Here is a 12,462-nt window from a genome sequence, read left to right on the forward strand (position 1 = left end):
TCGCCACCACAGACGACATCAGGCGCCAATTAGACAATGGCGAAACATCAACCCTCATCCTCCTGGACCTCTCGGCCGCCTTCGACACGGTCTGCCATCGCACTCTAAAAACACGCCTCCAAGAAGCCGGTATCCAAGAGAAGGCACTCGACTGGACCACATCCTTCCTCTCCGGCAGATCCCAGAGCGTCCACCTCCCACCCTTTCGATCCAAAGCCGACATCATCTGCGGCGTCCCCCAGGGCTCCTCCCTCAGCCCAACGCTGTTCAACATCTACATGGCCCCCCTCGCACAAGTGGCCCGCCACCACAACCTCAACATCATCTCCTACGCCGACAACACTCAGCTCATCCTCTCCCACACCAAGGACCCACACACTGCCAAAACCAACATCCACGACGGAATGAAGGCCATCGCTGACTGGATGAGGAGCAGCAGGCTGAAACTGAACTCGGACAAGACGGAGGTCCTCATCCGCGGACCCAACCCCTTGGCCTGGGACGACACCTGGTGGCGGACCACTCTGAGGACAGCACTGACACCCACCGACCACGCACGCAATCTAGGATTCATCCTCGACTCCTCCGTCTCCATGTCCAAACAGGTCAACGCCGTCTCCTCCTCCTGCTATAACACCCTTCGCAGGATCTACAAGTGGATCCCGACCGAAACAAGAAGAACGGTGACACAGGCCCTCGTCAGCAGCAGGCTGGACTACGGCAACGCACTCTACGCCGGAATCCCAGCCAAACACCTACAACGACTACAGCGCATCCAAAATGCCTCCGCCCGACTGATCGTCAACGTCCCCCGCCGCAGCCACATCACCCCCCACCTGACAAACCTACGCTGGCTCCCCGTCGACAAGAGGATCACCTTCAAACTCCTCACCCACGCACACAAAGCACTCCACGACACCGCACCAGCCTACCTGAACAGCAGACTCAGCTTCCACACCCCCACCCGCCAGCTCCGCTCCACCAGCCTCGCCCTCGCTGCCGTCCCCCGCATCCAACGAACAACCTCAGGCGGCAGATCCTTCTCCTACCTCGTCGCCAAGACCTGGAACACCCTACCTACCCACCTACGGCAGACCGAAGATCTACTCGCCTAAAGAAGACTCCTCAAGACCTGGCTCTTCGAGCAGTAGCGAAACTCCCCCACCCCACTCTCAGCGCCTTGAGACCCTCACGGGTGAGTAGCACGCTTTACAAATACTATGATTGATTGATTGATTAGTGACATACACGCACTGTAGGTTATTTGCTGGCTTCCTAATTTACGGTACCCCGCTGGACACTCTGTTGCTCCCGAGAGGAGAACGCTCAGGGCCAAGGCTAATTCCCGCACCTCTATGTCCCGCATTTGTCAATTCTCCCCTCTCATCTCCCTTTACACCAAGTTGCGCTGCTGCAAATTGCACGCATATACTGGGTATGTGACGATGGACCACTTTCTCCTGATGTACACAGGTTCATGGCTGCTCTCTACTCATTGGTTACTTGTCCTTATAATTGTGCTAGATTCCTGTTTGATGGCCTTATGGCACCGTGTCACGCTGTATGGTATGATGTATTTTTCATGTGTCACCGCTAATTGTAATTTCCTGACTTTGATATGTTTATATGCATGCTATACTTCTAACCCATGGTGAGCATATCTGCTGTGGTCGGCCTTGTAATACCCACTGTGAAGGAGCTGCGGCACTAGAGGTCCCGTTTTACGCTGCCTCCCAAATGACGTTTCGCAAATGAGGACATGTTCATGTAAGTGTCAGTATGTTCTGTTTAAAGGCCTCCAAACTCCCTGATGCGGGTATATGTAATTTTTCTGTGTTTATGCTGTGAGATCCCTGTCATTGCTGTAATGTTGTGTCTGCCCTCATATAATCAATAAATAAAGTAAAAAAAAAAAAAAGTTGCGTTTTCAATGAAAATGGGGCCACCGTCGACGATAAGGTTGTGGACATTGTGATCGCCGTCGACGAGATATCCACTGTAGATGAATCCGTTGACAGGATGGCAGACGAGGTCGTATACGGAAGATCAGCCATCGACGCGGGGACAGGCGTCAATAAGGGCATCGCCACCGACGAGAGATATGTCATAGATGGACGCTTCATCAACGACAACTTGGAAGACACAGAAATCTGTACCAATGATAATGGAGCTTGACTTGTCATCGATGATGACGGTCACGAGAAGATAGCTGCCGACGACACTGTGACGGTGGACATCGTCAACGTTACTGAAACAGTACCTGAGGAGAATTTTCTCGTTGTTAAGGTTGTCATCAACGAGCTCTTCCTCGATGGAGCTGAGGTCGGCTTTCTGAAAGTGTATTTAACCATCAGAGGTTCTGAAGCCGGTTTCTGAAGGTATTTTTAGGCAGACATTTGCCTTTTGTCCTGTTGAATTCGGAGGTGAAGGTTAGAAGGGGCACCATATTTCTGGTGACCTCTTGAAGACTTTTTAAGAGTCTTTTTTGGTGGTTGCTGAGATGAATGACGTGGGGAGTCATCAAGGGTCTTTTTGGAGGTGTTTTAGAGGAGGATCTTGAAGAAACATCACTCTTCTCATAATTTTTCATGCCCTGGACTACATCAGAAGTGGAGCCAAAAAAGGGCCTCCAAACTCTTGTAATATTGGCAATGTGGAAGAAGCTGAGGGTATAGTTCAATCGCTACTAGCTACACTTTGGTCATTTCATTAGGCGATAGACTTGGCGTGGTCAAACAGCTGCTCTGACTCTGGTGTCGAAATCTCCTCCAGAACAGATGCTGGTGAAGTTGATTGCAGTGTCTGCATGTACAAGACCAGCTTGGACCTTGAAACTGCTCTTGAGAGCTGGACTGGCATTGGTAGGGGCCCAGCTATGTATCCTAAAGGGTCAGTCAGGATCAGATGAGGGCCCACTGGCAGAAGTCCGACTAGAGGCTCCTGCGGATCTATGGCACCAATGGCACTCCAGAGGAAAAAGTGTCATCTTGAAAATCAACAGCATGGACTCCCTAAAGGTCTAAACCTGCAGCAGGGCCAAAAGTGGCCTGTGGTACTCAGGGCATGCCAGAATTATCTGTGGAACCGCATCAAAGCTGAAGGACAATGAAAACATGAAGCTCTTGGAGTGCCATGCCTGCAACTTCTCGTCTGATTTTGAGTGGAGGGAAGGGGTTATGGTGCATTATTGACTTTGACTTACCCAAAGACCTTGACCATGAGTGGGTCTTCAGACAGGATTCACCTGGGAACAGAAACAGCCTGCAGCTTGTAGCAGGAACAGGATTGCTGCTTCAAGTATAAACTGTTCTTAGGTTTGGCAATGTAGATCTTCACTTCCCACTCACCTTTGGGTGCCTGAGGGCCCATTTCGCACACCACTTTGTGTTGTGATCATAGCTCACAGTATAATTAACAAGGGAACCCGATCAGGTAGCATAAGGACCTCGGGTGATTACTTATTTTGAAGAACAAAGGTCCTTAGCATAAGGATAGATAATGAAAAACATTTCGACATAGACTACAATGAGCGCTATGGAAAGTCTTCCAATGTCCAGCCGGACAGAGGAACATTTATTCAGAACAATGCACAGGGATTAAACAGAGTAAAGGAAGCAACAAAGGGTTAAACATGGGCACAATCCTGTACCGAGCTTAAAAGAAAAAGGAATTGAAAAGGAATTTGAAAAAATGAAAAGAAGACAAAATAGTAGGCAAGAACTTTGGGAGCAAATGGTGGCTTACAGTACAGAACAATCTTAAGTAAGCTCAAACCAACAGTGACCACAATATAATTTACACAATGGATAAATTGCGGTGCTGTTAGAAAAGTCGACGTTTCGATCCCTAGCTCCTAATACAATGGAATCATCTTCAGGACTAGATAATAAACAGTTGCCTGCTATAATTTAGACGCCTTGAATAAGGGTGTAAGGATCCTGGTCTGGTAGATATCGAACTTCGGTGTCTGGCTAGGCGAAGCGTCTGCGAGATTGGCGCAGGGAGTGAAGCAACGGGCAATGGCTGCTGGTAAAACGGGAGCTCAAAGGAGTCTCAGGAAGCCGGCAGGCATCCTTACACCCTTATTCAAGGCGTCTAAATTATAGCAGGCAACTGTTTATTATCTAGTCCTGAAAAGATGATCCCATTGTATTAGGAGCTAGGGATCGAAACGTCGACTTTTCTAACAGCACCGCAATTTATCCATTGTGTAAATTATATTGTGGTCACTGTTGGTTTGAGCTTACTTAAGAATGTTTTGTACTGTAAGCCACCATTTGCTCCCAAAGTTCTTGCCTACTATTTTGTCTTCTTTTCATTTTTTCAAATTCCTTTTCAATTCCTTTCCTTTTAAGCTCGGTACAGGATTGTGCCCATGTTTAACCCTTTGTTGCTTCCTTTACTCTGTTTAATCCCTGTGCATTGTTCTGAATAAATGTTCCTCTGTCCAGCTGGACATTGGAAGACTTTCCATAGCGCTCATTGTAGTCTATGTCGAAATGTTTTTCATTATCTAGCCTTGTGATCATAGCTCAGGCACCAGAAAAAACACATCATGAAGGCTTGTGAATGACATTTACTTCCAGCACTGGTGGCACTTCGTGAATCCTGGTGTTTTGGAGGGAGACATCGTCCCTAGCAAACTGTCTGAAATTCTTTAGGGAGACACAAGAAAGCTGACAAAGTTAGGAGCAGAGCTCCAGACCTGCATCCAAGGAAGCTGAAAGAAAGGAACTGAGGTGGTGGGGTGGTACCAGTATGTAGCTCTCCTTTGTTACTTGTGGTGTGAGGTCACTGCAGAGCCACACAGCACACCTAGCAGCGTACCAGAGTCATGGCTAGGAGAGTTTTCCAGTTCCAGTCTGGCATCTGGGATATTCTAAAGGTGTGGAAACAGCCGTTAGAAGTAGCTAGCAGAATGGTACAATTTATATCTGCCAATTTAAAAAAAATAGGGTCTTCTGCATTAATTAATAGATTGTTTACTGATCCTTAAACAATTACCTTTTTAAATTCATCATCCTTCTCACTCAGTTTGGATATTTCACTCAGACCAGAAGTGGGACCACTTATACTCGAATCTCTAGTCTCAGTAGCAAATCCCACGTGTTTAATTTCTAAAAATAAGAAAACAAAATACATATCAGTAGAGTTAATGAAATATAATATTTAAGACGTGTAAGAATAAATCATATTTTAATATAAACTTTTACAGTAACTTAGCAGCATAATGTCATTCAAAATTGTGGTTCAGGCATGTGAGTAATCAGACCATCCTAAATTATGATTAAAGCAACAGCAAAATGTGTCTACACCTGCAAAAATCACATCAGCAGAGGCAAAACTTTAATGGCTTTTTTGGCTCTTACACCCTCCCAATAAATGTACTTTCTAGTTAATCATTGGTTCCAGGTGATCTCAGTCGGGTACAGTGAGGTCTCTGTTGGATTTTTCCATGCGCACAGATGAAAATTCTCTCTCTTGCACCCCTATCTTTTTTAAAGTCTTTGAGAATGTTGGTTATTTTACCAAATATTGAATTTCATGCCAGTTAGTACTCCTAGCAATCCACATTGATCTCACTCTCCACTGCCCTTAAACCCAACCTATGCCCTGCTTGTCTGCAATGTATTCTAACTAGATATGACAGTGTGATTGTAGGACAATCTGAATGTTACCCCCCACTAATCGTTCACAGAAAGCCTTGTGGTTGCACTATTAGTTGGCTGTATTCCAGAATATCTCCTTCATGGCACTGTGCATTACAAACCAGGAAAATTTAAGAGGAAGCATGGACTGTACCTTGAAGAGCTGGAACAGCTCAGTGCAGAGCTGAGCGCCTGTCTGTAGATCTGGCATAAAGTCATCCTTAGCTGATTTGAAGTCTCGTGATATATATATATATATATTTCCACAAAACCCCTCCTGCCGAATTTCACAACAAAGCCACAGAACCCAACTTTGTCTTATTTCCAGACACTTTACTCCACCTACGCGTTTCGGCGTCTTGCCTTTTTCACAGGTGAGTGTTTCATTATCTTAAAGTCACAGTGATAATTTCAAGTCCCAGTGGTCACGTGGCCCTATCCAAACTTCAGGCCCCAGAATGCACTCAAATTGATGCAGCGTGATATGGCTAAAGTTCAATCATTGTTAAATAGCGTGATTTCTACTGCCATTTTCTCGTGTATATTCTTGCATTTGCAGTACACCTGTCAATTTAAAAAGCATAGTGCTGGTGGCTGCCACGCAAAAGTACATACTAGGAATGTGAAGTTATCAAAGGGAGGGTGTTGCCTCCCTCATCTCCCTTTGTCTCGCCAACTCACAATGCCAAATTGCCATGGAAGTCCAACGGCTGGTGCGAGTGAGAAAGCGGGTCATGCCCCCTCCATTTGATGCTTCCACAAAACCTCCAGTTTGCTGGGGGCCCCCAACCCTGCAGAGGTATATCACATAAATGCGTTCACAGAACCCCTACTCTCCAACATGAAAATCCGTAAAACAAAGCAGCACAGCATCAATGAGCTGCGTAGTACATTTTATTTATTCATTTCCTTTGAGCAAGACAGGGCGATAACTGACCGACGTGTTTCAGCCGTAGCCTTCAACTGGGTCATAGAGACTTGTGTGTACAGACTGTCCTTTTCAAAGGAACCCCCACCATTATCACACGTGCTCTATTGAAAAACATACACAGAGCTGGACCGTTGCTACATACATTTTTTTATACATTCTATATGTTTACCCGTTTCATTTCAGACAACGATAAATTATAAATTACTGTAAAGTAAAATAGTTTTACTCCACAATATCCTATCTGTTTTTAAATACCATAAGAGATGTATCCTGATGGATGAGAGAAAGAAAAACAAGGATAAGGGGAGAGATAAATAGAACGATAGATGGAAGGGAAGCTAGAAGAAAAATGGGAGAAGGTATTTGTTGTAATCTCTCTTTTCTTCTCCTGGCTCTCTCCTCCGTGGTGTTCTTCCCTGTTCTTCCCCAGTGGTAGCTTCCCCCTCTCCCCCGCCCCTCCTCCCTCTTGGAACGTTCCGCCAGAGTTCACTTTGGAATGTTGACATGCTGTCAGTTGCGGAGAGTGGATGACAGAATAAAGACGCTTAAAGTTACCTACGTAAGTTTTATCTTCATTATAACACTGGCGACGAATTGGCGAAGGGGGACACTCCTGTCATCTTCCCTTTCAGTGCTCTCTCCTTTCTGCACCGGATTAAAATTCCATCAGGACACTGCCTGTGAGGAGGCAGAATTGGGGCAACTTCCTGCTCAGTTACGAGGTTCAAGGGAGTTCCTGACTGACTCCAGAGCACCGTGTATCCTTGAAACCTGCTACGAGGTACCTCCAGGTGAGGTACCCAGTCCCATTCACTGTGGGTGTTCGAGACATCACATCAGGAAGAGCCAATAAGGGAAGAGTGGTTCAGGTGGCCGCTAGTGTGGCACTGGAGAAATTGTGCTCCTCAAGTGCCCTCTCCTCTGGCCCAATTCTCCGTATAGAACTCTTGCTAAGTGTTCTTTCATCAAACCAACACAGGCCGTGTGGGGGCTTCATCTGTGGAAATTGCGGAGTGCCAGGAGTCAGCAACTGTCCTTGGTGAGATTAGAACTGAAATCTGTGGGCAAATCCCCCGTGAGGTGTGCTGCCGTCACACTCTTTCTCACGAGTCCGTGGGAAGCTGGTGTGGTTCTGCGCTCTGGGGTGGTCCTGCTCTGTAGTGGCTGTGGACTGTGTGCACTCTGGTGCCGGTTCCTGTGCAAGTACCTGTTTTCTGCGGCTCTTACCTGTCCAGCGAGGCCCCTCATCGGCTGTCTTCTACGCTGTCTCCGCCTTGTAGTATCCTGGTTCTCTGGACGCTGACGAGGCCGACTCCGCCTTACGCCCTCCAGTGGGCGGCGTTTCTTCGCAGACGCTCCTTGCTGGGTCCCTGTGCACCGGGGTATGAGGCAGCATTGAGGCAATCTGAGGAGAGTAGTGGACGCTGCGTCATGACTACAGCGGGCGGAGATCTTCGTTGGTTCCTCTGCCGCAGACCGGTGTTTCTCCTTTGGCCAAGTAAAATGTTATTATCGGCTGATTCTGGCTCCACAGCGAACATAGGCAATCGCAGCCTGCATTTGGTTGTTCGTGCTATTTTACTTATTTGCGCCTCCTGTTGGGGTACAGTACATCTTGCGGTGGAGACTGAGTGGGTTTCGTGCAGCCCTTTGTCGTTTTCACCATAGCCAGCATTATCATCCAGTGTTCGTACTTCAACTTATAGCGCCACCATTGTACTTGTTACCTGATCATTTTCCTAGCTTAATTGTTGTTGTTCTCCTCTTGCTTCTATTTTCCTGCATTGTCCCTCCTCGTCTCTCTTTCTTTATTCCCCTTTTCAATTCTTTTCCTCATTCCCTATTATATATCGCCCTCCTGTGGTGGTGCCTATTCTGTTCGTACTTACTCTTTCTACATTTCACATGCGTCTTTCATTAGTGTGTCCAAAAGTAATTACGACCATGCATGTGATGTGCCTCTGAGGGTGTATTATGCAATTTGGGGTACGGTGCATAGCTAGTTCTACATGTTTTATACATCGAGGGTATTTACGAAGTATTAGAGTAATTGCGTATTGATTACAAGCCTTGCCCTCCTCATGCGTCAGGGTATTACGAAGTATAAGATTTAGTGTGTATTGCTTACAAGCCATGTCTTCCTCATGCTTCAGGTTAAGGTGTATTAGAGTATAGGGTATTCTACAGTTCCTGCTGTATTTGCTCACATTGTCCTCACATTTTGTTTGTTAAGCATTGAAATCATTTCTCCCTCCTCTCCAAGCTTGGTGTATGCTCCCTGCCTTTCACCTCTGTTATATCCAGATTTAGTGCTACCTTCTCTTCTGTGGGAAGTCCGGTTCGCCTGACGTGATAGCTTACTCCTCCCACTATGGCTGGACAAGCTATGAGCCAACCTCCTCCGTTCCTCAGTGAAATCGGGGAACCGGTAATTCACTGGAAGGAGTGGATAAATTTATTCGCCTCATACCTCATTGCCATAGGCGGCGAAAGGTATTCGCCAGTTCGCAAACAACACATATTGTTGCATAATTTAGGCGTACAAGGTAGGAAGATTTTTGACACATTACCTGAACCAGAACTAGAAGAGGACGAGGATGACACGGATGAGTTTAAAGTTACACTGTTAAAGTTAGAAATACATTTTGGTGACAGAGTAAACGTAGTGCTGGAGCGACATAAGTTTTTTAGCCGCATCCAAGGCAAGCAGGAATCAGTCACCAATTATATAGCAGCACTTAGAGGCCTGACACAAATATGTGACTTTGGCGAACTCACTGATTCTCTCATCAGGGACCAACTTGTCAGGTGCACAAACAATAGTCGAAACCAAGAAAAGCTCCTGGCAAAAAACCCGACCTTAAAAGATGCGGGTAGTATAGCAGCCTCTGTAGAACACACTGCTAGGTGTATCAAAGAGATGAAGACTCCCAGTGAACTGATTGCCAATGTTCGCAATAGTAGTGATGCACAGGCCACTTCCTGTGATAACGAGGTATTAAAAGTTAGACCTGGAGAGGTCAAAGACAACCATTCTGTCAGTGAAAAGGGTAGGTTGAAATGCTATAGATGTGGCAGCAGCAATTACCTTGCAAATGATGAACGTTGTACTGCCCGAAATGTCACGTGTGTAAAATGTAACAAGAAGGGGCACCTGGGTAAAGTGTGCAACAACAGTGAAAACTATCGAGTAAAATTAGTACACAGTGAAGGGGACTTGGCCCCAAAGTATGTTTTCCAGGTAAAAGTCAGGGACTGTCAAGTTTCCCCAAGTTCACAGGAGCAAATCAGTATACACAGGTCGGTTGAACATCCTAAATGTTCCATCCTCGTGAATAATAAGCTTATAGATGTGTTGGCTGATTCGTGTGCCCCGGTAACCTTATTCAATATCGATGCCATAAATGACATGTTTGATACCTCCTGTCCCAGAATTCTGGAGCCTGACATTTCAGCTGTAGGGTATGCCAATGAGAACATTCCTTTAGTAGGGATGATGAGTGTGTGTATTAAATTCAAAGGAAGATCCACATGGGGCAAAGTATACATGGTAAGCAAAGGGTCTAATCTGTTGGGTTGGCATCATCAAAGAGAGCTGGGAATTGTACTCGACCCGAACAGTAAAGAACAAGTTCTCGTAGCTGATGAGGTGGATGTAACCAGCAGGAATGTATACAATTCCTCAGACGTGTTCACTGGAAAAGGCCAAAGAGTAAATTGCATTGCCTGTGACAAACCCCCCACGGGAGTGCACATAAGTTCGAAAAAAAGGGCCAATACCCTTGTAGAAGGGGGGTGTCAGAGGTGGGTCATGCGGTATCAGGTTCTGATGTTGTTAATAGTTTGCCTGCAGAGAATGTTGGTAATCTGTCTGAGAATTCCACAGCAGTTCCAAAGACTCCATGGACTAAGTTGGCATTGGAGATAATCTGTCCCGTGGGACAATCAGGAGTTCCTAAAAGATTTTTATTGTTCTTATGGATTACAGGTCTCACTGGATCAAATACAAGTGTGCCTCACGTGTCTCTACAACAATCCTTATTGACTTCTTAAGAGACTCTTTCGCTTGCGAAGGTGTGCCAGCTTGCATAGTCACCAACAATGATATCAAATTCTCATCCCATGAAATGAAGACATTCCTTCGTGAGTTGGGCATCAAGCATGAGGAATCCACTGTATATGCCCAAGGGGACAATGAACCCATTCGGATGTCAATGCGTTGGATCAAAGATCTCATTCATCAAGCTTGTACCAGTAATAGGGATGTAGATAAGGTGTTAAGAGAAAGTATTTGGGCATATCACACCTCTTCTGATTTGAGAACGGGGATTACCCCTTTTGCTTCCATCAGGGGAAGAGATCCGATTGCCAACTATATAATCTCCTGATTTGTCCTTCAAGAAACTGTTTTGTAATCTGTATCTGGGGTTTGTTCTCCTTTCTTTCATTGCGGGAACCCCTGCCTCCTGGTTGGGGGTTATCACTCTTTGGGTTGTTAGCCCTGATACCCTCAGGTTTTCCTGAGGCTCTCCTCTTCCCTTCTCTCCAGTTTTTCCCCTGTTTTTTCCCTTTCCCTCCGTAGGGAGATGTGTTGCAATCTCTCTTTTCTTCTCCTGGCTCTCTCCTCCATGGTGTTCTTCCCTGTTCTTCCCCAGTGGTAGCTTCCCCCTCTCCCCCGCCCCTCCTCCCTCTTGGAACGTTCCGCCAGAGTTCACTTTGGAATGTTGACATGCTGTCAGTTGCGGAGAGTGGATGACAGAATAAAGACGCTTAAAGTTACCTGCGTACGTTTTATCTTCATTATAACAGTATTTAACTAAAAAAGGAAGGCATTTCTAATATATACAATGTGCAATCTCGCAATTTCAGAATACAAAAATAAATATTTTGGGGCTATTAACAATGAGGTTCTGGGGATTCCACTTCTCAGTGAATTACCACTCCGTCTCTCCATCGATTCTGCTTTTCGAACCATAGTGTTTCCACTGGAATTACATGAAAGGGAAAATCATTTTTAATTTCTATGAACAAAGTACTGCTATTCAAACCATAGTGCTTCCACTGCGATTAAATGAGAGGGAAAATCATTTTAAATTTTAATGAACAAAGTACAACTTAGGGATACCTTATATTAACGATAATAATCAATTTACAATCATCTACTAAATAATGCATTCATAAAAGATAACCTGTTCTATATACTTCCTTATAGATATTCTAAAATTCTTCTAAACAAACTTTTTTCCCAAATTAATTACATGTAAGAATAGATATTATAATAAAAATATGTACATGGTCATCATCTAAAAAAAAAAATTCGGTCATCATGGCAGTGTGCAATACAGCTCATATAAATATAATAAAAAGCTAAAAATAGACATGAATTGAATAATAAGAACATCAGTCAGGTATTAGTCTGCGTTGCAAGGGATATATAAAATAACCAGTTAGTGTACAATGGAGACCAAAACAACAAAAACCTCTGCTTACTCTTTATAGAGAACAACATGATCCGGCCTGCTGCCTAAGTTTGCAGGGTGAGCTACAATAAAAACCTTTATATGCTATCGCTAAAATATGAGTAAGCTATCCGAATAAAACAATTTAAAACAGATAAAAGGGAAACAAACCTTCTTCACAGCTTCAGCAGTTTCCACCAAATTGCCCACATGTGTTCCAAGAACTTTGCTACTGAACAACCGGTCTTGGGTCCTGTAGGAGAGTAGGATCTGCTTCACATGGGTACCCCCACCTTTTGATGGTGTTTCACTGTTTTTCGACCATAGTCTGGCTGTGGCCTTGCTAATCAGGACCACAGCCTAGCTGCTTCCTCTCTAAAATGGTTTCCATGTACATTAGGTACATATCTAATTGGATTCTGGA

The 12,462-nt window shown here is 45.1% G+C and overlaps 1 protein-coding gene across 1 annotated transcript in view; it reads right to left on the reverse strand.

Annotated features, from left to right (window-relative positions):
• Nucleotides 1-12,462, reverse strand: part of DNAH8 (dynein axonemal heavy chain 8) — a 13,985,216-nt gene that overhangs the window by 10,431,606 nt on the left and 3,541,148 nt on the right. The window contains exon 23 of the mRNA XM_085610239.1: nt 5,005-5,117. Coding sequence (XP_085466365.1) covers nt 5,005-5,117 — 113 coding nt within the window. The remainder of the gene's footprint in view (nt 1-5,004; nt 5,118-12,462) is intronic.

This window comes from Triturus cristatus, chromosome 6 (assembly GCF_964204655.1).
Source record: "Triturus cristatus chromosome 6, aTriCri1.1, whole genome shotgun sequence".
Taxonomy (NCBI): domain Eukaryota; kingdom Metazoa; phylum Chordata; class Amphibia; order Caudata; family Salamandridae; genus Triturus; species Triturus cristatus.